Source organism: Boleophthalmus pectinirostris, unplaced genomic scaffold, assembly GCF_026225935.1.
Source record: "Boleophthalmus pectinirostris isolate CB_2022bp ecotype Guang Dong unplaced genomic scaffold, ASM2622593v1 HiC_scaffold_12, whole genome shotgun sequence".
Lineage (NCBI taxonomy): Eukaryota > Metazoa > Chordata > Actinopteri > Gobiiformes > Gobiidae > Boleophthalmus > Boleophthalmus pectinirostris.
In genome coordinates, this window is record NW_026571018.1 from 28,599,915 (window position 1) to 28,626,339 (window position 26,425).

At 38.8% G+C, this 26,425-nt stretch overlaps 1 protein-coding gene across 1 annotated transcript; it reads right to left on the minus strand.

The window, feature by feature from the left end:
• Nucleotides 1-5,095: 5,095 nt before the first annotated feature.
• LOC110155869 (beta-2 adrenergic receptor-like) lies at nt 5,096-23,915 on the minus strand. The gene is made up of 4 exons (XM_020920040.2): nt 23,731-23,915; nt 14,711-14,858; nt 11,895-12,186; nt 5,096-7,984 (listed from the first exon to the last, which is right to left on the minus strand). The coding sequence occupies exons 2-4, from the start codon at nt 14,844-14,846 to the stop codon at nt 7,039-7,041; spliced, it is 1,374 nt and encodes a 457-aa protein (XP_020775699.1). The 5' UTR covers nt 14,847-14,858; nt 23,731-23,915; the 3' UTR covers nt 5,096-7,038.
• Nucleotides 23,916-26,425: the final 2,510 nt, after the last annotated feature.

The following is a 26,425-nucleotide window of genomic DNA, read 5'->3' on the forward strand; positions in this document are numbered from 1 at the left end:
TTTGGATAATTTCAACTCTGAAACTGCCTATTTCTAAATGTAGACAGATGTATTAATGCAGGGTTAGCCAAACATGTGTGAATGAAACAAAACACCACTTCGGAAATGTTTTTAACAAAGAAACAACATTCCAACATGGACATGGCTCAAAATCTAAATTATTAACACAAAACAACTGAATGGAGGACATTTAGACAATTGCTGTTTTTCAAAATAAAATCACAACATGCTAGAGGTCTGTATATTATTTAATACAGCTGGGGACTGCTAAAACGAATATTGTTGAAATGCCGATTTTTGTTTTAATACAGTGAGTTCTCGGGCCTAATCAATAATAGAAATGATCAGGGTCAATATTTGTGCATTTACCTTTTGAATATTTCATGGCAAAGAACAATGAAATCAATAAGGTAATCTGACCCCTGACCCCCTTCTGAGAAAATCCCCTTACTTCATCTTGACCGTCATTACCCTACATCTATGACTGTTGACAGAATATGTCATTTACAGATATTAAAGCCTGAGTATGTGACATTTTATCCAACAAATAGACTAAAATCTCCATGGAGAATGTTCCAAAGTGCGGTTTCAATATTCTTTTTCCATAGAATCATGCAGGTGATATGCCACCTCTACAAAGTTACATAAAAATGCTATACTTTATTCATTATATATGATGGAAGTGGATGTAATGATGAACTATTTGAAAGGTTACCCTGGATTTATATAATTAAGGCACAGGGATTTTCCAATTATAGTCCATAATGAGCACCAGTAGATACGTTTTTGACATTTAGCAGCTCGCATTAAGACCTAACTAGAAATACTTATAAATAACAGGCAAAACATTGCACATTTTGCAGTTGACATGAAGTTGGAGTCAAAAGCTGATCAGTGATTAGTATTTAAAGGTCATGGAGAAAGTGCAATTAGGTTCAGTGCTTGAGCAACTAATAGCCAATAAATGGTAACTCCATTTCATGTAATAGGAAGATGCAGCTTTTAATTATGTTTTGATATAGAAATTGGCTTGAAGAAGCTGAGTAAACACACTGCACTGAAGAAATCTACCTTGGTATTTCACCATATTTTGTTAGAATTATTCTTGATAATTATCATCATGGTAATTAAGCTGTTTCTGATTCTAATTAACAGCTTTGATCATTTCCATGTATATGCTTGACTAAATCTTATGTTGTTAATGTAATTAGACATTTTTTTCACTTGGCAACACAGGAGGATATGGCTTGGCAGCTATGTAGACTATTGCATTTTTTGTGTGTTGTTTGTGAAGTTAATTTTATAAGCAAAACGGCTTCATCACTCACTTTGTTCACTGAGTTCTGGTTCAGTCCTGATTTAATACTGGTCTAACACTGGTTTAGTCCTGTTTCAGTCCTGGTTTAGTTCTGGTTTAGTCCTGGTTTATTTTCTTCTTCTTATCCAGGGCTGGGTCACGGGGGCAGCAGTCTAAGCAGTGACTTTAGGACTACCTTCACCCCAGACACTTCCACTTTACTGCTATGGTATATAATACAGCGGCTGCATCACTGCAGACTCTGCACCGCTCTGCCTGTCAATCTCATGCTCCATCTTTCCCCCATTGGTGAAAAAGACCACGAGATAGTTGAACTCCTCCACTTGAGGCAGGAACTCTCCACCCACCTGCAGAGGGCAAGCCACCTTTTTCCATTCGAGAACCATGGCCTTGGGTTTGGTGAAGCTGGTTTTCATCCCAGCCGCTTCACACTCCGCTGCAATCATACACTGTGAACAGGTTTGACTTACTGCTGGCAGTGCAAACACAGCTCTTGCTCTGGCCATTTAGGAACCAGACCACCCTTAGCAATGGGCCCTGGACTCCAGACTCCTGGAGCACTCCCCACAGGACACCACAAGGGACACAGTCGAATGTCTTCTCCAGATCCACAAAGCACATATGGACTGGTTGGGCAAATTCCCATGAACCCTTGAGCTCCCGATCGACAGTTCCAGTGTTTCATGGTTCCTCCAGTCCCTCAGGGACCACCACCACGGTCTACCAGTCCAGAGGTACTGTGACCACCATGCAATGCTGCAGAGACATGTCAGCCAAGACAGTGCCACAACATCCTGAGACTTAAGATACTCATAACACAGCTCATCCTTCCCCATAGCCCTGCCACTGAGAAGTTTGCCAACCACCTCAGTGACTTCAGCCAGGGTGATGGTTGAATCTGTCTTTGAGTCCTCAGCCACTGCTTCCTCCTCATTGGGTGTGACAGTGGGATTGAGGGGATATTTTTTCCACCGTCAACAATATCCTCAGTCGAGGTCTATAGCTCTCCACTTGCACTGTAAATAGTGTTGGTGAAGCACTGCTTCCCCCTCCTGAGTCCTCCCCCATGGCCTCTCCAAACTCCTCCCAACCGTCTGACCCCTGTCCCCCTGACAGAAGGCTCTGCCAGACGTTCCCAACAGACTCTCATGATACACTTGGGCCTGCCAGGTCTTTCCAGCTTCCTCCTCCGCCAGCGGACTCAAGTCCTCACAAGATGGTGATTGATTGACAGCTCTGACTCTCTGTTCACCCGAGTGTCCAAGACACATGGCCGAAGATTAGATGATATGACAATGAAGTCGATCATCAACCTCCTTTCCAGAGTGTCCTGGTGCCAAGTGCGCTGATGGACACCCTTGTATTCGATCATGGTGCTCGACAAGCTGTGACTAGCACACTAGTCCAATAACAGAACACTGCTCGGGTTCAGATTAGGGAGGCCGTTCTTCCCGATCACCCCTCTCCAGGTGTCACTGGTATTGCCCACATGGGTGTTGAGGTCCCCCAGTAGAACAAAGGAGTCCCTGGTGCACTCTCTAGTACCCCTCCCAAGGACTCTCAGAAGGCTAGTTTCTCAACACTGCTGTTCAGCCTGTAGGCCAACACAACAGTAAGAGACCCGTCCATTCAGACACTCAAACCCCTCCACTGTGTTAAGGTGGCATTTCAAGGAGGGGTAGTCCTGGTTCAATCCTGGTTTAATCCCAACCCTAAACCACTCTCCCACTGTAGTATTTGTGTCGCTGGAATAGCATAAGGTTTTTACTCCACCACTAACACCCAATTTCCCCATGAGGCCCAAACTCTTAACATGCTCAGGTCCCACAATAACTACAAGAAGAAATCCTGTGCACTATGTTAAGTGGATTAACCTGCGGCGCCTATATTTGACACTTGTCCCATGGAAACATTTATCATCTGTTGACATGAGGCTATATGAAAGCTGCAGATACACACACACGCACACACGCATGCGCGCGCACACACACGCACGTATATGCACACACACACACACACACACACACACACAAACACACACAAACCACACCTCCACACTCTCCCTTTCTCTTTTTCTTAATATGGGTTCAACTGGACAGTAATAAGTAGTATAAAGGTTATGGTGAGGCTCCAAGAATGAATTTAAGTCTAACTACTGTCACCACGAGACACATGACCCTATCTTGAATTTGTGTTTCGGGGTGAGGGGGGACAGGGGGGCAGGGGGAGGTGGAGGGGGAGTGAGATATGGAGTGGGTTAGGGAGAGGAGGAGAGAAGGGTGGAAAGCGGGGGAGAGAGGAAAAAGAGAAAAGAGGTGGGGAGAAGGCATAGAGAGAGAAAGAGAGGGAAAGAGAAGTAGAGAGGGAGAGAGGGGGAGACAGAGAAAGAGAGGGAGACAGAAGAAGAAATAGGGAGAGAGGAGCGAGAGATAAAGAGAGGAAGAGAGAACAGAGCACAAGGGGGAGGGTACAGAGAGAGAGAGAGAGAGAGAGAGAGGAGGGGAAAGGGGGGCTATAGAGAGAGAAACAGAGAGAAGGCGAGAGAGGGAAATAGAGATTAGAGAGGGTCGAGCAGCTGATGGAGTATCTGAGAGCACCTGCAGCTGCCCCCATCCATCATGTCTCACATGTACAACACTTTAGAGTCACAGCACGCTGAGTTTCCGGATGACTAGACCTGCTCACAAGTAACAAAAGTACAAGTACTCATCACACATACTACTTATACTAAAGGAAAAATAACACTAGCACACTTCACTTTTCTGCTGAATTATGCATTTGCTAATATATTTTCAACAAATGTATTCTACTACCTGTTACCATGCCATTGCTTTATTATTAAACTTTATATATATATATATATATATATATATATATATATATGTATATATATATATATATAGTATATATATATATGTGTGTGTGTGTGTGTGTGTATATATATATGTATATATATTTATAGGCATTTATTCAATTATGGGTGTGTAAATGGGTGTAAAGTGGCGAGCCCTCTACCAAAAGTTACTCAGAAATAAATCATGAAAGACTTTATAAATGTCATTATTGCAAAAATGATTCGATTTGTTGTTATGTTTCATGTTTTGGTCTATTTTTCATCTCTTTAAAATGCCCCCTTCTGTGTTATATGTGCAGGTGCTGGTCACATTACACCACAGGATTTTATTTCTTCACAAAGAGCTCATTTAACAAACCGCTCCAAGCTCTAAATCTAACTTTAGCGCCTTTCTTATGTAATTAGATGTGATAAATAAATTATTGAGAATAGTCCTCCCCTATGAGTCAGCTGGCTAACATGAGGCCTGACTGTGTAATACTAAACTTGTGCGACTCCCATAAAATCTTTAGGCTGTAAATCTTTCTCATTGAACCATACGAGGATTCTTCTGTCTGATACTGGCTCTCAGAAAAAGATATTAGGCCATAGGTAAATTAAAAGATGAAATAGCCCCTCAAGAACCACAGATCACACATTCCAACTTCCTATCAAAATGGATAAAGTCTTGTCAAATGACTTGTCGGCAGTATTCTTTGCTGGAATTTAACCATCAAATTCTTTACATATCTGAGTGCATATGCAGCTGAAATAAAATACATTATTACTACTTGACTAAAATGTTTGGATACTGAAGTATGTCATTTCAATAATACTGTATGTGATAATCATTTAGTTATTTCAGACCTGATTCTCACTTACTCTATTGTGTGAGCAGTTCTATAAAAAATAATAAAGTGCATTTAAAATCACACAAGGAGAACTTTACTCAAGCAACATTTAATATTCAGCAGACATATTTGTACAGAATTGAGATGACATTCACAGAATGGAGGTAGAAAATCATGCGTGTATTCAAATGTGTCTGGATATGAAGAGAGACACAAGACGCATTGTCCACAATAGCTCCACAGACACAGTACAAAAGCAAAAGATCTGTTTTATAATACACATTTATATCAAAGGAATTACATTTATTTGACCCCAGTGCCAAAAATTGAGTAAACGAGTTTGGTAAGATTGAGTAACACCTATTCCTGATTTTTATTTTTTTTCTTCCTTTTTTCTTTGTTTTGCTTTGTTTTTTGGTTTTTTGTTTTTGTTTTAAATAAAGTGATAATCCTGAAGATTTCCTTAAATGTTAGGTGTTCCATACTTTGTAGGGACATTATTTTGGCATCTAGGAAACTGATCCTAACCTTTACCACACTACTTCCCCATCCTTAACCTAAACCTTAACTTAACCCATATCTTTACTCTAATCATAACTGATCAAATATTTAAGCATTTACCTCATGGGGAGCTGATTATTGGTCCCCACAAAACACAAGGTCCCCATGAAGTGTATAGCATTGTTGTGTCCCCATAAAGTGATGGATATCATCCCATAACGTCAATGTAACTTTACAACTGAAACAACATTGAGACAGTTAAGTTTACCTTTTTTTTTTTCTTTTTTTTTTTTTGCTTAGTAACATCAACAATACACAAGATGCAAAATGTACAAATAAGCTCTTTAAACATGCACTTTGTTTGAATAGCATTACAAAGCAGAACAAAATATATTAAAACACTATTTCAAATCACTTGTGGTTTACTGTAAGCAAAAACATCACTTTTTCTTGTTAAATATATTTTCCACCAATAATTACATTAATGACATGAACCGTTGTAGTATTGTGCGTTTCATTTTATTTTGTATTTATTTAAAATATCAATAAATAGGACAAACTAAAGAGCTCAGACTTGTACTCTCACACCGCTCACTTTCAAACACATTCATCATGACTCTTGGAGCCACTTGGAGGTGTGATTGGGTGACCTCATTTGACCTCTGGGTGTGACCTGAGCTAAATCACTCCTCACTCTCTTAATGGAGTCTGCAGTTTGGAGGACATTCAACAGTCAGTCTGTTTTTACTGTGTAACATGAAATAAAAACACCACTGCGCAACTCAGGTCTGATGTTGGAGACCGGTAAAACATCTGGATGGATTTTAAATTGGAAAAAAGAAAGCAGTTTAAAAGCTTGGATTTCTCTCATTACGCAGTGTGTCTGGATAAGATCCTACTATTAAAATACTATGTACATGTGTATTGTATGTTTTAAGACACAGTGATAGGGTATCCATGGTAACCCTTAAAAAGTAATAGATCCATAATTTACAAATTTACATTAAGGGATATGTTGTAAATGAATGTGTGTTTCTTCATGTGGTAACTTTACATTTCAGACTTCACTATAGATGAAGACACAATTTATGAATTTGAATATTTTACCAGATGATATTTCAAAAACAGAATTACTATTTATACAACAGTTTGGACAAGATGAGCACCTGCATGCATGTTTTACAATCTTAGCAATTATACGACTGAAAAGCAATGAATTCCAGAGGCACATCTGGTCTTTTTTATTTTTACTCCACTAAATTTTATAGGTTTGTAAATCCTGTGACAATAAAAGTAGAACGGAAAAGTGTATTTGCAAAATGTTCGAAACCAATCTGAAAAATGATTTGCATGAAAAGGTGTAAGTGAATCCATTTCGCACTGACTCAGACCTGGAGGAACACAAGAAGGACGTCAGCACATCTATTGACCTTTTCACTAAGCACATAACTCCCCATCATCTCTTCAAACCACCTCAGTGACCTTTACACAGAAATTGATTTCCATTGTAGAATCTGTAAACACTTGTATAAAGTCTAAGCAATGGACGACAGGCTTTCCTTGCAGCTCCCGTTGGTCGAGTTTGATGATAAAGAACCTGGTGACACCTCCAATGTCTGTTCAGGCAAAGGTGTTGGTAGCCTGATAGTCATCGGACTGTCCCTTAGAGAACTGTCCACACTCCCATCCCAACCTAAACTCTGACTCACAATTTCTGTCTCTTTGCTTTCTCTTGTCGTCGTGCATTGTGGTTTCGGATACCCGTCCTTACAGCACCCCCATGCCTTCTTGAAGCGCAGTTTTTCGGCCCAGTTTCTCAAGCAAAGGATCTCCTGAAAGGCGTGTCTGAAATCAGGGCTGCGGCAGTAGATAAGCGGATTGAAAGCGGAGTTGGAGTATCCGAGCCAGTTCAGGAGGCGAAATAAAAGTTTAACATCGCCGAGATCTAGATACATCATCAAAATATTCAAGATAAAAAATGGCAACCAGCAGAGTGTGAATGTCCCCATGATAATCCCTAGTGTCTTGACAGCTTTCTGCTCCTTCAGGCAAAACTTCAGACGGCGTGTGGTGGTTTGCTTCTCGGTCCGTGGTTTCCCGTTTTCCATTCTTTGCATGCTCAACCTATCATCCGACGCATTTCTTCGAAGTCTTTCCGATGGGCTTTCCTCAGAATACGCGAGAGAGATTTGCAGTTTCAGTAAATGGCGTTCCCGTCCCCTGATCTTCTCCAGTTGTTTTTGAGCTTCCTGGAAAACCCTACTGTAAAGGAAGATCATGACCACCAGCGGTAGGTAGAAGGAAATGATGGAGGAGGACACGGCGTATGCAGCGTTGGTGTTGAAATCACAGCAGGATTCGTTTTCTAAGCATGCAATAGCCTTGTCATCACTGGACACCCAAAGTTTGAGATGGATTGGCAGAAAGGAGATTAGAGAGGCGACTATCCACACGGCCAAGACCACAGCGAAGGCACGGCCCCTGGGTGAAGACAGGAGAGTGGTTAAAAAAAATTCAGAGTAAGTTACAATACTCCAACTCATCTTGATATGAACAATATTAAAAACTGTGCCCTTACAAGCAGGGGTGGAGTAAGCAATTTAGGGGCCCTAGCGAACTTGAGTTTGGGGTCCTCACTGCATAATGCACCATTTTTTTGTTTAGTTTTTTAACATATTTATTGTCTGTTTCTCCCCATTGTTCTTGAGACTTGCACATCTCTTTTTATTTGAATTATGGTGGATTGGAAATTTGTCTTATTAGTTCAGTCGCCTACTAGATAACCATAACTGAAAGTAGTTTTATTTGGTTTTCTAGTACAATTACATTTTTGTTTACATCCATTGCATATGATTATTATTATTTTTGTTATGATTTTTGTTTAAAAGTAAACTACTCTGATTTAATGTCATATTGAGAGAAAATCTAATTGCTCTGAGGCGTCGGCCTTTAGTGGCACTGATGGCAATTGGTTGAGGCCCCTCTAGACTTGGGGGCCCTATACAGCCGCCTACTTTTGCCTAATGGTAGCGCCGCCTCTGCTTACAAGCAACACCAAGAACTGAACAATCAACAGTGTTACTCATATTGCAATTTGAGAACATCTGTACTGCATATGTGTACAGGGGCTAGAAAGTAGATAAGAGTAAACTGAAATGAACACTATATTACAGAGAATATTTGATCAAAATGGCAGTCATAACAGAAACAAACATTTGATTTTTCAAATTTTCAAAAAATTACCTTATTAAACCTCACTATCAATGTAATAAAGTGGATCTAAACATGAATAAAGACCTGGTGGCTCATTATTATCTGTTATAAATGTGCATTTATAACAGATAATAATGTTTATTATATAATTATTATAATATTTCAATTATTTACTATATTTACCATCAGTGACCGTCCGCTTTGTCTATGTTTTGATATGCGGATCCAATAAAAAAAATCCAATAAAACTGTAACGTTGTTGCCTAGATAGGAGATTAAAAAGAAGAGAATACAATCATTTATAACATTTATAAAATCAAATCTTGCCTCTCAGAACATACGATACCTATACATTTTTTCCATTGCTGGACCACAACAATAGGAAATCTCCTGAATTAAAAGGTTTTTGTTTTAAAAAATCTTTCTGTAAATCTGATTGGTGCTCGACTACAACAAAAGGAACAATCCTAAAACAAAAATTATCTCATATTATTGTTCTTTGTAAAAATACTCACTTCCTTTCTTGGGTTACTTAAGCACTCGGAAACATCAAAAATGTTAGTATTGTTCAATTGATCTTTATCCAACAAAAACATCTCTGGAGACAGTCGAACTTTTTCACAGTGCAGTTTATGAAGCTAACTGGACTTTTCTTTGGATCACGGGGTTAATTGAGGTATCGTGGTAAGAATTCTGCTTGCAATGACGTGATTAACATGAGTTTTTGTAGACATACGCCCCTCACTGGAAATGAGTGGGAAACCGGGCACTTCCTGTCTCGGCTGATTGTGTTGATGATGTTTATGTTGTTGCTAGTACTGCTAATGCGCTGTGCAACAAAGCTCGCAGGAAATATCTCACTTATATGCAAAAAATCTACATCTCCCGGGTAGAAAAGATTTAGAAGATACTCATCCGGGCTATGTCTTTGAATCTCCAACTATCATCTGGAGGCCGTTTTTAATCTGAAGGTACTGAGAAACATAGCAACGCTTTTTAAAAAATGTTTCCTGGATCTGCTTTGGTTGCTTTGTTCGAGGCTTTGTTGACCTGATAGCCTTGTTATGGTTTGTTCTCTGCCAGTCTCCACCTCGCAGCTGTGAAGTACCTCATTGAAACCTTTTGTACCGTGGCTTCCTGGACAAATGAGGGATTACACCTTATCATTGGAACTCTAAAGGGTTTTAAACTAACCAGTCGCATCACACAAAAGTCGTCACAGAAAATGTTTGGTTGAATGAATTATGTCCTAAAAGCTCCTGTACACGTTTTCTGCTGTTTTCTAACCACGACTAGGAAACGTTGAACTTTTAATTCACATAATCATCTTCTGCTTTCACGATAGATTTATATAGTCATACCCACAAATTCTTTAGGAAGCTGAGTATAATCATATAATCAAGCCCCTCCTTGTAAAGTCTGTGTTGCTTATCACCCGTTTGTCAGTGGACTCTATTCTGTACATCTGCAGTAGACCAGATAGAGTAGTATGTTTGAATGAACTCACATGAACTCTGGAGCCGCCCTTAATATAGCAAACCCATTGACACTGCAACATACCGGTAAAGTAAAGGCGTGAGTAATCCATATCCTGATTTCCAGTGGTGGGTAAACTACATTTACTCAATTAAACTTTCTTGAGTAACTTTTAAATAAAATTCTACTTCTCAGAGTAGTTTTCTCTGCTCGATTTCATTTCTCTCCAGCGACTAAGTCAGGAATTGGAATACACTAGATGGTTTGCAAAAACTCCGGAAGTTCGAGTTCGGGCACCAGCCAATCAGTGAAGAGCCATGTATTTTGTGTTGACAACAATTCCAAGATCGAGGATTTAAAGCCAGAACAAAGAGAATATTTGGTGAATTTCTTCAAGGGGAAAGACATTATTGCCCTTCTTCCTATGGGATTTGGGAAAAGCTTAATATACCAGTTATCCCTGTTAGAGATGCATTACATACGTCTCAACCAAGCCGTCGAACGAACAAATTCTGATGCTGCAAGTTCAGACGGTTTCCACAAAGAAAACGGCTGATGAATCAGGCTAGTTTTCAGACATCCCCCTCCTACTTTATATTGTAAAGTGACAATATTAAATTGGTTTGGAACATTTTTATTTCTTGCACCACTCCTTCAGATATAATGTAATTTTTTTTTTTTTTTATTGTGATCTACACTTTGAAAATATCAGATTATGTGCATAAATGTTTTGTCCTTCCATTTACAATACTCTTTTCTGAGTACAATTGTCTACCCCTCAGCTTATAAGTTTAAGTAAAATAGCCAATATAGTTACATCTGTGGCATAGCTAATCTACAGAATCCAGCCTTAGCAGTGGTCCCACCAAACAGAATGAAGAGTTTGTTTTCCTAAAGTGTGGGCCTCGCTGATGCATCACGTCTAAGTCATTTGGCTTTGGAAAGTGCTTAAGAGCAACATTTACCACAACTACCTCCATGAATCTGGGGAAAATCAGACAACTTAAGCTAATTTGTTTGTTGTTGGCAGGAACGAGTCTGTCCACAGCTTCTTTTAAAGGTCAGACCCAGACTGAACAGCAGGAAGCACTTGTGGATGAGCTCAAAGTGTGCCAGCGTTTGACACTTCAAAACTGCACTGAGTCAGGCCAGGAAAAGTGGCTTCTCCAGAGATATTTCAGTGCTACAAACAGACTAAAGTCATTTATTTTAGTGACTGTAGTTGCTATACTGTACTGGTAAGTAAGTAGAAGATGCACGATCAGGTGCAATTTAAAGATTAATTTTGGAATTACAAATTTTCCTTTTTTTTTTTTTTTTTTTAAATCAAAGTGGTTTGTGTAGCACTGTATAAGAATACAAAACCCAGACATGAGGAGTTGAACCAGGGCACTTCTTGCTGTGAGATGTAAGTGCTCGCCACTCAGCCACCGTGTCGCCCTTTTAATAACAATAGAGGTTTTCTAGTTGCTAATTTCAGAAATAGTACCAGTTTTAGCCTATTCATACTGTATATTGGCCAGTCTTCTTAAAATATCTGAGTACAGATTTGGAGTTTGGCTTCCACTACTCTCCAAACCTCCAAAGTCAACTATCTTCTCAAAGCCCCTAATCCTTGTTATTAAACTATGTGAACCAGCACTCCTCACTGGCCTCTTTGTCTCCAGATAAAGCCTCCTCTATCACCGGGCTGTGGTCATACCTGGTGAGCAGTGAGGGGTATCTCAGAGGGGACGTGATGGCCAGGTAACGGTCCAGAGCAATTACACACAGAGTCTCAATACTGGCGGTCACACACAGGACATCGGTGGCCGTCCAGAATTCACACATGAAGCTTCCAAACTGCCATGCCCCCAGGAGGATGTAGGAAGAGCCAAACGGTACCACGGCGATGCCCATGACCAGGTCCGCCACCGCCAGCGAGGCGATGAACAGGTTTGTGACGGTCTGCAGACGCTTGAAACGCAAGATGGCGGTGATCACGAGAACATTACCTAGAAACAAAGAAGAAAAGTTGTGTCAAACATCTGTAAAAATAATCCTCAAACAACAACAAACTGAGACCTGTAAACAGCACTAACACTTGTTAAAGCCCCACTGAGTAACATCTGAGCCATTAAATAAACATAAAACACTGCCCGTTACTAGCCCAAGTTACAAGTCATTTCTATGAAGAGGGATTTTTGAGAAATAAAAACATACATGACGAATAAAATGCTTTTATTTTAGCCTTTATTGACTGAAATGTTACACAGTGGGGCTTTAAGTGAACAGCACAGATAAACTCTTCTTTAAGGCATTACATTGTTCTGACTCCGGTGTAGAAGTGGATACAGGTACACACTGAAAGATCTTTAGACAGTTTCAGAAATAGCAATGGATCAGAACTACTAAGAGAAATTGTAAATGCTGCACTTCATTTTGTATCCCCCTGTCTTTATAACAACAAAGAAAGATCTAATTGTGTTTCCTGGTTATTTACTCTCTTCAAACTGGGTTAGGGTTAATCATATTACCATGAAATAATATAGACTGACGGATGTGTCCTGTTTCCATAGCGAGTCATTACCATATCATTATTAAGAAATATTATTTGTTAAGAGAAAATATATCCAGTTTAATTGAGCTTAGAGATGTGCAACATTGATGTTTAGAAGAGGTTATACTAGACGGAAGGGTTTCACAGGTAAAAAAAAAAAGTCAGCATATATGAGGTTTTACTCCAGGTGGGACAGGCGAATTTCAATTCCGGATAACTACAGTTTACCTTAGATAACTTAAAGGTGCATTGTCTAACTTTTCTGGTGGAGGGTCTGTCAAATGCTTTTTTTCCATGGAGATGCATTTCAATCTTCATGGAAACCAAACTAGACCAAGGTACAGCTCAGATCTGTAGAGTGGCAATCTCATCCTGTCAGAATGCCTGTTTTTCTAGGTATATTTAAGCTTCAAAAGCACCTGTAATTTAAAAAATGTAAGTTAGAACTCCTTTATATGTCATACTGCGCAACATTCCAGGCAGAGCAATGCCGTGTCCATTGAAACAAGCAGGCAACGCATCCCCAACCAAAAAGTCACGCAATGCACCTTTAAGAACAGTGCTTTAACCCTCAGCTAAAACAAAAACAACCTTCGAAATGGTTTCCCGAGAAGATTTCCAGCCTAATATCCCTGTCACACCTATTGATTTGTTCTATTGTTATTGATTTGACTTGGCCCGAAGCAACGCCTGATTTCAGTCACAAGTGAAGTGTGTTTGAACCTTAATTAAACTGAACTACTCTGCTGTGTTGATCCTGTCAAAGAAAAATTAACCAACAAAAAAAGAAAGCCTCAAGCCTCAAGTCGCATGATCTGTACATGTGTGGTTGTCCTGGATACGGTTTTGTCCTGGTGATTAAAAAGGCTGCAAAAAACGCATTTGTTTAGATGATCGATTTTGCTCAGTACCTTCCTGCATTTCAAGGACCACTGAAACTGCATCCATGGAATTACCATTGTCCTTAAACGCACCACTTGACCAAGCAATTATAGTGGAAAAAACATGGTTAGGACAGCCTGCAAATGTAATTATCTATACCTTTATGCTCCCTTTGTCTAGGTTTAAAGAGCAATTTTTTGTGTTTTACTTTTTGATACGATGTTATAAGATCTCCCATGAGTGTTATTGACAGATGGATTGCAGGTCCTATATTATAGAAAATGGATTGTCGTAAGCTTTAAGTCATGTTATAATGTTTTTACCTCATCAGAAACATATCCAAAGTTGTATTTTGTTTCATTCACGCATGTTTGAGTAATATCCTGCATTATTAGTCTGTTTATATTTCTAGGCTCAAAATGCTCTGTCCCACCTTATGATGTCATGAAGCGGCAGTTTTCACATTAACGGCTACCTTTTAACTTTAGTTTAGTAGAAATTTACAATTCCATGGCTGCAACTATCCAGATGATTCTAGCGAAAGTGTATGGAGTTAACAAGCATAGTGGAGCACTTCCTGTACTATCACATGACATCACAAGATGGAACAGAGTGTTTTCTGTTTGAGCGAAGAACTCAGCCTAAATATGCAGGGTTTGTGTGTTAAAGATGACTGGATGAAACAAAACGCAACTCCAGGTATGTTTGTAATGAAGAAACAACATTTAGAAACAACAAATAGATCAGAAAATAGTGAGCCTTTTAACAAATCAGAGAAACATATCGTCCATATCAAAACACACACAGCCGATTAAAAGAATCACACATAAGCAACATGATGAACTTCCTCAGAAACAATGGACAAAGCCATAAACATTGTTACTGTGAGTTTGATTTATTTGAAAATGATAGATGACCAATGAGCTCATCCATTTCACTAAAATAAACAACCCTAATTGCTCTGTCTGAGTTTGGCCTGAGATGCAAGGGAGGGAGAGGTGACCAGACTATAAATCCTATATGGAGGATTTCAGCCAGAATGATATTACAGTATTTTGTTCCTTTCACACAAGGTTAGTAAAGGTTGATTTACTCACCGAACACTATGGCCACCACCAGCACAGCCATAGCCACTCCCAGCAGGACCAGCTCGGCATCACTGTACTCTGGCATTCCCTGGACCGAGGAGGTGTTCCACTGGGAGACATTAGAGCCACTCACATCCGCATCCATGGTCCACTGTCTCTGTAATAAGTAAAACAGAAGTAAATATCTATCTGTCTATCTATGGTTTTCTACCTTCTTGTCTCCATGAAGTTGCTATTGATTTGCCTAGAACAGGGGTGGGTAAACGACAGCCTGGGAGCCATATGCGGCGGCCCTATAATCTCTTTAATCCGGTCGAACTTGAAGAATAGTAATAATAATAATCATTTTCAGTGTTTTAGAAGTAATTTCAATAAATAGTAAATACCATGGGACTTGAAAAACAGATTTTGTTTTGGGGATTATCCAAAAAACTCAATCCATCTGCTCCTGGTTCGGCCCTTCCCGTCAAATTTTAGAACCCTTTGTGGCCCACAACTCAAAACGTTTGCCCTCACCTGGCCTGGAATGTTCCACAGTAAATCATTCGACTCATCTATCATTTTTGTCATTATGGGAGTTTTAGAAAAATACTTTGAAAAAATGCATTCTCACCGTAGACTGTATAAAGTAGAAATATGGGAGTGTGACGTCACCATAGTGTTCGGGTCCAGTCAAATGAAGCTCAGTGAGGCTTGCAGGAGTTATAGGAGCGAATTTGGAGCGGGTAAATACAAACATTTTAAGGCCAAAATGACACTGATCTCCAAAGAAATACACGCATTTAATGCCATACTGTGGAACATCACTGGCAAAACATCTTTATTGAGATGGGCACCCAAAAAAGTTGTGCTGAATGTCTCTCCCCACTCTTCACCCTGCCCTGTCTCTATTCACATTTTCCCTTGTCTTTATGTCCCTTGAAAACTGAAAAACACAAAATTGTAAAAGTGTCATCCCCTTAAAATAATTTATTATAAACACAAAATGACAGGATTTGGTTGAACCTTTTATGTGAGGAATGCAGGGATGCTTTGTACACACAGATTAAGTTGACAACGCAGACTAAATGTTTAGCTGTGGTCTTGGACAGGCCCATATTTCGCTTTCACTCCCTCACTGTCCTGGTTCAGGCACAGCAGTAAATCTGAACTCCTTATGTTATTTTAAGTCGGACACTCTTTTAACTGTGATGAATGGCACGAATACAGGTGTTAAGTGCCTGCTGCGTAAGAGACCTCTACACACCAGCACACTCGGAAGTTCACAGTCAAAATATTAGGTAAGTCAGTGCTTTTATGAGAGGAAAAAAACACTTAACAAAAACGATCTCTGTGCTTTGAATATATTGCAGAGTGCTCCTAAAAGCTGAAAATTGGTGCTTCAGTTCCAACCAGTTCATGGCACTGTTATGTCCTTGGGCAAGACTCTGCTCTCATTAATATGAATCCCATGTGTGAGAGATTGGTGGTGATGGCAAACATGTTTTCTGTTGGTCTATCCATTTAGAACTACATCAATATAACAATTTAGACATTTTGTCAATGGCCATAAAGCTGTCCTCCATTTGCCCTTGGAGGTCAGATTTTCAGAGTTCCGATGTAAATTTACACCGGGAACACCCTGTGATTTCAGAATCCTCATTAAAGTATTGACAAAGTTTGATATACGAACTTTACGATCGAATATAAATATTGATCGTACTGGTGTTATTTTGGCTGCAGTGGAGCTAATGTCAACAAAAGCATAAAGGTCATTCTCAAATGCTGATTTATAACTTATGGTGGTACTAATGTCCAGTTTAATACATTAACTTAAATGTATTATATATAATTTTGTCAGATTTGAGCACTTCTCTGGTTTTTAGTGTTAGTTTGAATCATTAATGCACATAAACTGTAATGTACGGCTCATTGTTTTGTCCAAAGAGGCCACTGGAACACAGAAATAAATGTGTTATTAGTGTTTTAGGGTTATTGTTTGTGATAAAACGTTCTTCTCACATTTAGTCTTTTCCAGTATTTGCCTCATGTGAAAGCTCAAAACATCCACAATTCCCTCCCAGAGCTGTAGAGGCTGCACTAGCACTGATTCACGACTGGCTGGAGGTGTTAGGGTTTAGGTAGTGACCATTAAGATCTGAGAAAGGCAATTTAGGTTTAAACCAACTGGACTGGCATTAGCACTGGCCACCCAAACGAGAGACTCATGTGAGGCTCATTGTATTTTCTGATTAGATAATCACTCTAGGAACTGAAATACCAAATTATAAACATCTTTGGCCACCATGTCCAGTGTTTTTGTAATGAAGAACACATCAGCATTACAATAGTTATCAGTTAAAGCAATATTTGATTTGAGCATGTCCGCTTCATATCTGGGGACATAAATAGGGCATGTTTAATTTAAAATTTGAAATCAAAACCTTACACTGTCCCTTTATCTCACCCATTCATTCTTAGTACAACTCTACTTAATAGAGTTTCACAAGCTCAGTTATTCTAGAGTGCTTTTGCATTGATAAACTGATTGGAGCAACTGTATGGCCAATAAATACCACCAAACACAAAGTCCTGAGTGAGAGTGAGGTCTCTGTTGCTAGCGTCTCATACTGCAGAGTGCGTCTTCAGTACAGGATGTCTCCACCACAAGATGTCCTCGATATGTGAAAATAAAATTAGCCCTGCTCTCTGTCCCATTTCCATTCACACATGTACTTCACAGTGTCCCCTGCTCTCATACTTGTATTAGATCAAAAAGGTATTGCATTTGCATAACAGTGGACCAGGTGAAACAAAGTGAGGGAGATGTGTTTTGAAGTTGGACAGAAATAGAATTGTCAGGCTTAATTTAGGATCCGTTTCAATACTAGATAGTTATAAAATAAAAGTACAACTATGCTTATAACTGTAATGTATGATTGTATAAGCTGTTAAGATAGTGACCATTTAGCTTATGTAAAATGAAAAAAGCAACATAGAGTATATAGTCATTTTGAAAGTATAGTAAAGGTGCTGGTGGATGAAGCACTCTATTTTATTACTTAAGTAGAAGTAAAGATACAGGGGCAAAAGATTACTCAAGTAAAAGTATCACATGAAAAATCCTACTGAAGTAAAACTTTTGAAGTACCTGTTTAAAAATTTACTTTTTTTTTTTTTTTTTTTTTTTTTTTACAATTAAAGCATCAAATGTTGTGATTTTGATAACATTTCTAACCAAAAGTACTTTTTACCTTTCAGTCTAGATATAAAATGTAGTGGAGCACAAAGTACAGATATATGCTCTCAAATGTAGTCAAGTAAAAGTAAAACATTTCCACTGTAAAATATACTTAAGTAAAGTACAGATACCTAAAAATTGCAGTCACTCCACACAACACTCAACAAAATGAAAAAAGAACTGACAAGATTTGAGACAAAAAAAAAAAATCCCAATTTGTTAATTCAGTAATAATTATAATTATTATATTATTACATTATAATTCAATAATGTTTGGTCTGAGGCATCTACAAATGTCCTGCTGCTAAAATCACTCATTCATTAACATGCATTGCACATTATCACCCCAAATGTCCACTTGAGCCAGCTGAACTATTGCACTAGTCTAAATCAATTGTCTGTTGGGTTATTTTTGGTTGTCTTGAAATGAACAAAATTGAGAACCTGTGGCCTAGTATTGAACAAGCAGCACTAAGTGTACTATGTGTCACTTGTGCTTCTACTTGAAAAAAGAATATTTATATTTGGATATTCAGTATACTGTATATATACATCATGCTCAGTGTGTCAGAGGTTATTTGATTAACTTAACATAAACTTTTTTCCTAATCTGTAGTCAGCACATGTATCATTCACACAGTTATCAGTGCAGTGTCTAGAGCTGCTGCTGCTGCTGCTGCTGCTGCTGATAGTGATTATAATGTGGTCTATGTAGTAACTGTGATGCTTAAATAACATACTATTAAATCAATTGTTCATTTCCAAAGAAAATGTCCGCGTCCTAGTATATTGTTTGAGTTTCCCGGTGCCAGTTGCCAGTTCTTGAGTGGAGCTGTTTGCTGACTGTCAAACATGTGGCAGTGCAGCTGCTTAAACACCAGCCACATTTCGAGCACCAGATGAGCTAAGAACAATAAAATTTATCAGAGTTCAGACCAGTTCAACTCTAGGCATTACAACATACACATACATCCACCTCATTGTTTCAACTATCAAGCATTAAAGCAGGTTAACACAGAGTACAATATTCAATCCTTAGTCTAAACATATAAATGCACAATTGCTGAAAATCATTGCTTCATATGGGTGGCACCATTAGTAGTAATAGTGAAACTGAAAATATGCAGTAGGCTATCACAACATGGAAAAAATATTTTATATACTAGTAATAGGCAGATCTCTACCAGGACACCAGTCAATTTTGTGATGATAGCTGGTAATATAGTAGCCTACCCATGGACACAAAAAATTAAAAATTTAAAATAAAAAATAAAAAATTTTAAATTTAATTTGTATTGTTTCTAAATTTAGTACTACTATACTACCAGTACTTTATTATTGCAATACAAATGTGTCATGGTGCTTTCTTCTAGTGACCCCAAACACATTACTTAACAGCCACAGTAGTGTCATCTTAAAGTAACAGTAGAGCCAGTTTTCCGGAAGGAGCCGTGTTGTATAAGGGAGCCTCTGTCCTTAATTGACCCGTGTGTTGACTGGGCCACTACAGGACGGTGAAGGGCAAATGAGCTCACCATTCATCATTCAGAAGTACACATGTGACTGCGTCTCTTGATTTAAATGAGTGCAGTGATTGGAGCTGTCCTCCTGTAGGTCCACATAAAGTCGTCGCGTTTGTGGGCACGCTGGCTGTGGCCCAGGACAATCCGGACACATTCAGCGTGGTGGTGAAGAGCAGCATTGATTCATGGGTGTTTGGGCAGTTTCCCTGTGGTCAAAGCCACGCACTGTTTATGTCTGGGAGCAGGTTCAACGCCTGTCAGGGAAACCGGGAAGGGCGGGTGCTCTGACAGGTGCAACAGCAAAAACAGAACAGTGAGGTTTGAAGTGCAACTTTGGAAAAATAACTGAAAAATTAGTCAATTTTCTACTCACTCAACAGTATCACACCAGAAACTTCCAATATTTGAAAAGTGAAAGGCAATTACTGTGGTATGTTATTACAACTACAAGTTATAAACCAGGTCCAAATGTTAACCAGGGCTTTAAGAGTCAGCAAAAATGATACATTTCTCAAATTGATATGGCGATGGAGTAGTTTCCGTTGCTGTAGCAGTAGTTGGAGCAGTAAAAGTAATATAAGACAGGAGTTGTATTATGTAGTAGTCGTATTCTCTCTCGGTTAGAATATTAATATAAAGTGTCAAAGTTTGAGTCACGGCGGATCTCCATAAACTCATTTAAGTAAAAACTCTCTCATCACTTTTACCTCAAGGCTATTTTAATTAATGAGGCGAGCCAGACGACTTTAACGGACAGATTATATCAAAGCACCCGTGAAAAATTATTATTTCACGGCTGACGAACTGAATCAAACATCACGCTAATACTACTAACACACCTTCTTGAGATCAGTGAACAATAATCCAGACCGAGCAGGGCATCCGGGGTGAAATAAAACTAAAAAAACAATTCAATGCAGTCCAATACGATGAATAACAAAACCTGGATTTTAATTGCAAAAATATACACCCTCATCTCTCTTTTTTTCTCCCCCAGTCTCTTTTTCTGTCTCTCACTCACTCACCCTGTCGCTCCTCCACTCTCTTTCCTGTCTCTCTCTCGCCTGCTTACCTCTCTTTCTTTTTCTCTCACCTCTCCCTCTCCTTCTCCCTCCCTCTCTCTCTGGGAACACCTCCAGGGGGGTGTCCTGCACAAACGCTGGCGCCTGTCTCCGTCTCTGGAGGACGCACTGTTGCAGACCCTCCCCTGTGATTTAGCACCTCAGCACTTCTCAATGGAGCCACCGGCCGCCCTGCACCACAAAGCACACCACAAACTCCACCTGGATCTTTTATCTACTCACACATTAATCTGGTGAATAATGACGGTGTTTTCTAGCGCTGCGGTAGAGCACGCGTCAAACCTGCAGTACATAACCTTGTAGTATTTGTAATAGTAATAAAGCGACTGAGGAATTCATAATAGTGATCTTTTCTGACAACTACTGACGAATGTAAACGTTAATGTCCACTAGTGGGCAGCATGGGTTAAATGTAAGATAAGAGAACCTTTATACATCCTGCAGTGAGGAAATTTCAATGTTGCAACATAAAGTTCAAGAACAGCAAGACAAGAGCAATATGCCATCAGAAATCAAGAGACAAATAACAATTAAAAACATAAAAAAACATTGTATTATAAGGCCATTGTAATAAAAGTGCATGTCGTAAGATTTGAATGTCAAATATAACAAATAGAGAACAGTTTTAAAATATAGACAATTTTTGACAGGACTGGACTTGACTGAGCGTTAAAGGTGCAGTGCGTAATATTTCTACTGGATGGTCCGCCACCTTCTATCTCCATGGAAATATACGTCTAGAATATTCCACAGTATAGATTAAACCTATCTGTCACAAGGAAGACAAGTAGGTGGTGCAACATTACAGTTCAGATCTGTGGAGAGGCGGCCTATTCACAGAAGGAATTATTGTGTTTTTGAGCAATAGAAACACATGTAATGAATAAATGCTGGATGGATGCGTTTATTGTCATAGAATTCTAGACAAAGCAATAACATCCTCTCCATGGAGATAAACAATTGGGGCACCTTGTTATTTTTTATTTATTTATTTATTTTGTAAGTGTGTGTGATGAGTGTGTTTTTTATTAGTATTTTTTTTTTTAAATTATGTATGTATTTATTTATTTTTGCTGTTTTTTTTTTTCTTTTTAACGTTCAAATAAAAAATTTAAATAATAGAATAAAATACAGCGAAATCCCTGTTACCTGAACTGACGTGCGTCTCTAACTTTTCTCTTAATGTCAAATCCTCCAGCGCTATTTTTCCTCCGGAGCGTCATTAAACTGCCAGAGCATGCTTTTAGTCGGGCCAATTTCCAGCACAAGCACCTATTTGCATACGCTTAAGGTGACCATCAGGATGCCCTCACTGATGTCACGTATGCTGTGGCATTTTCCCAGCTCTGCTCCATGTTTGGATCAGTCTAGTATTAAAGTACACAGATTCTGGTAGTACTAATGTGTACTTTGGCCACAATACTGCAGTGTCCACACGGGGAGGGGCTGTTTACTAACGATATGGGCTAAAAGTATTTGGAGATCTACCAAGGCACTGGATCTTGCAATAAAAATTGATCATCCCAAAACAGATGCAAACATTTTCTGGGGTAACTGAGTGAAAATGTCGTAAATACACAACCTCTTACTGTGAGTACTAGTAATTCTACTTACTACTACTACCAAAAGCATTCGAAGAGCATCGAGACCTACCAAGGTACCGAGCAAGTCTTGCAGTAAAAATTGATTAACCCAAAATGGACACTGGGGTAAGTAAATGAAAATCCTGAATTGCAAATACACGACCAAACAGTGTACTCTTACTGTGAGTACTTCTCCTTCTCCTCATTACTACTACAATTAATAAATCAATAATATTTTTTTCTCACCTTTGGAAAATGTCCCAACAATATTGTCCGCATTATCAGCTTGGCAAAAATCCCGAAACCACATCCACAAACACTTACCCAGGCACTATTATAATAATTCATGGTCCCCGAAGCATCATGGGAAAAGTCATAACAAAGACATGAATTCAATGGAGAGTGGAGGGGCAGTTTGTTAAAAGCGGGCATTAAAATCCTCATAAACAATCTCTCTGGGCATATAAAGTCAAAGAGGAGATGAAAGCTGCAGAGAAGGGTTTTGGAGAATGGGCGTCCATTGTGCACAAATTGGCTGCTTTTAGATTTAAGACATGATCAAAAACCAAAATTACAGCTAAGGTTTGCTCAATTTCTTTGCAAAATTATGCAATGTCCCAATCAAACAAATGGGCTGTTTTTGTAGTTTTGTATTTTCTGTGCATGATTTATACCTGTACATATATGTTTTTAGAATATGAAAAAACAAACAATAAAATACAGCCAAAAATAATAACAATGAACGAATACGCAGACTATTATAGCTGTAATTTTGAATGAGTTGCACAAAATTTGCTTAATGTGTACCATTTTTTGTTTGAATATATTTAAATTACACTTTTATTACATGGGAAGCACATTTGATATTCCAATTTGCACAGCCTCATATTGATTTCACACATGATTTCTATGCTTATAATACTTGTATGACCCAAGGACCTTAATATAGCTCTGCATTGACGTTTACACATACTTAGCAGATATAAAATCAGAGAACATTTTGTTGTTAGAGAATAAGAATTACAGCTATTATCTTGCACAATACTTTATGCATATACTTCCTCTTTTCCTTGTTTACAAATGTCTCTATCTTTAGTTTCATTCAGACATATTGACAAGGCGTGTTTTATTTATTTATTTTCACCAGAGGAAATGACTATAGTTTAATCTTTAATATTACCACATGAAAACAAAATATTTTACTTTTATTATTACTTTTGCACTTTTTGCAATTTGGTCATTTTACTAAATTATATTGCTGCAGTTTTTTCCAAATGTAATTTTTTTTGTAAGTAATGCACAGCTGTAATGTTCAATTTTGTGTATGCATAAGGTGTAGGTTTTTATATACGCCCTTTGTTTTTTGTTTTTTTGCCTCTTCCTGCACCTACTTTTCTATGCTAGTGTGTCCTTTTTTATTGTTGTAGTTATGTGAGTGCAAAACATAAAAAATAATAAATAAATAATAATAAATAATAATAATAATTGAAAAAACAAAAAAAATACGAAATGATTTTCAATGGGTAGACTTACCATATGTTACTATACAGTAATGTCAAGTGCAATTCTTTTTCTAGTCACTGCATACTTAAATCCACGTTAAAATGAATGGAGCTCCTACCTGTTGACTCTGATTTCCAATCCACAGACTCAGTAATAATCCAGAGAGCTCCACAGAGTCTCATATTAAAGTGCTGTCAGCCGGCGCTTCTTCTTCTCTGTTATACTTGTGTTTTTAGGCTCCATTGACTCCTCCTCCTCCAGCACATGCACTGTCCCCTGTGTGTGTGCCTGTGTCAGCACTCTGCCTCGCTCTGCTCTTTTGAAGCAGCAGGACGCCCCCCTCCTCTTTATAAGATCAGCCCGGTGACATCACGGGGACAGCGGCCAATCAGGGCCCAGGGAGCAGCTTTTGGACAGGACCTGGTGACTGCACTGCGCCGCTGGACCTATGCAGGATATGCGCTCAAACCTGCGAACAAGAATGATCCTCCAGTATTCTCTTCATACTTTACAGCTAATGTCATCAACATTCCTCAGGGGGGTGATGCCAGCTGGAGGCACTGCTCTATCTGTTGCTTTGTTATAAGAGTTTTATTTTAATGCAGTCTGACCAGGAAGAGCTGACTTAGTTGAAATTACAACAGGTGAGATGATTTGTGCTGATAAACAAATGTTTTACACTTAAAGTTACCATAGAAATTACTGTCACACGCAAGCTGGCAGTAACCGACAGTTTTACAGTCACACTTAAACAGGACCATGAATGCTCGTATTGATCACAGGCTCCTGAAAAGGTGTCATTTATATCAATTTTGTATTTTTTCTTGAGGTTTTATTTTTTATTTTTTCAAAGTATCAGTAGGTAAACTCTTCAGACATACACACAGGGGCATATTAATCACATTAATCACAGGGGCATGTTAATCACATTTACACTGGCTTGATAACAATGCATAATAAATGTCAATACCCATTTACAGTCTTTTAACACGTTTATTGTGTTCAGAAACACTTTGCTGTTCCCGTGGGAAAGTCTGTCCTCTGCATTTGACCGATACTTCAATGCTGCTGTGGCTATCTGCAGGAGCAGCGGGCCCCACAGAGCGGTGCCTGGGGGCCCATCTATAGATCTAGTATTCTACAGATCTACAGGCTTGGTCAGAACTACCGGAGCTGGAAGATGTAGTGAGTGTTTTGGGCTGATGGAAGAAAATCACAGAGTGCCCCAGGTGGAGGAGCTCTGCTAAGAGAGTCTGGAATATTTTTGCTGTGAGGTGAACGTGCTAACCACTCTGCCACTGTTCTATTGAATATGAACAGGGCATGATGATGATGTATGTTTCAAGCTTAAAGCAGACTTTATGCAAAATTTACTTTTAACCATATTATATGCTTATATATCACAGTGGAGCGCCTGTCACAAAACTGTTATTGTGTCCTTAGGCAAGGCACTTCACCCATATTGCCTAGTATGAAAGTGCTGTGCATGTGAGTGATGGTGGTGGTGAGAGGGACCAATGGCGCCAATTGGCATGGCAGCTGCGCTTCAGTCAGTCTGCCCCAGGGCAGCTGTGGCTACAAGAGTAGCTTACCACCACCTGGTATGGAGGGAATGAATAATGCTCTGTAAAGCATCTTTGTGACAAATGTCTGTGAAAAGCGCTATATAAATAAAAACATACTTACTGACTTACTTGTTTCCTCTTCTCATTTAAACTTTTGTAGATGTATTTGAATCATTTGTGTGTGTTTGAGCTATTTCTAATTGCTTTTTTTCAATATGCCATATTGCCGATCACCAGCACTGCTATGTTTTTAATTTTGATTCTCTTAATGGGTGGTGGCCTCAGGGTTCGGCAACGTGGCATAGCCATTTTGGTACAAATGAAAAAAATGGTGGCCTGCTGGTGTGATGTGCAGCTATCCATCAGAGGTGCTGACAGCTGCAATGTTTGGTGCATTGACGTGAACAAAGGCGTCAGCCCCCATTGGCCTACGCACCTTTCTAACACAGAAGTGTTTTAGTAGTTTTAGATGAATATTGTGATTTTAAATGTGCAAATAACACAACATAATGATCTACGGGTGTCATAGATTATAAGTATATAGCAGACACAACCAGAATAGAACTTCTTTAAATAAGAAATAAGCACTGTTTTGTACACAGGCTTTCTGGCCTGTGGCTGTAAATATTCTAACTAATAAACTAATAATTTAAGTTGATGGTTCCTGTCATTAAAATGTACCTGAGAAAGTGAGCAGGTTTGCGTACATATTTGGTATTAATATGCAATCTTAAACCTTTAAAAATATCTCTTAAACCAGTTGGATAACATTTTACAACTTATTTTAAGAATAATCTCAGTTATTTCCCAGTTTGACACCAGATCTTACACAACACAACCTTTGAAGCACAAAGATACTTTCATTTTCTTAATTAATATTTCAGGTGATGTAATTAACTGCAAATGCCAGCGACTGTTCTTGCGTTCAGAGTGGTAGTTGTTCCAAAGAAAAAGAAATGAATGTAACTTGTGCATCTGACTGAATAAAGGTGAGTTGAGGACAGCCCATTTTGCATGAGCCAGAAAGCAGCTCATATTATCTTTATTACCCCTGCCATAAGAGGAAATTATTACTTACGTTTTGCATATTCAACAGCTCTTCCATAATGTTGATGTTATGTTGTTTTTTTACAGTACATTTGAATCACTCCAGATCCTTACACACTTGTTTTACGATGATCTTAAAAAAGTCGCTCACACATATAATCACAGTCACGAGCCAGCGAGTGTTAGCCAGCAGTTTTTCGG

What these genes read in the sequence shown, in the direction of transcription:
- LOC110155869 (XM_020920040.2), bottom strand. Translation starts at nt 14,846, where the DNA reads ATGGATGCGGATGTGAGTGGCTCTAATGTCTCCCAGTGGAACACCTCC. An exon ending in GGTGGTGGCCATAGTGTTCG is followed by an intron (nt 12,187 to 14,710) that starts GTGAGTAAATCA and finishes CTTTGTTTCTAG; the next exon opens with GTAATGTTCTCGTGATCACC. An exon ending in TACCCCTCACTGCTCACCAG is followed by an intron (nt 7,985 to 11,894) that starts GTATGACCACAG and finishes GTCTTCACCCAG; the next exon opens with GGGCCGTGCCTTCGCTGTGG.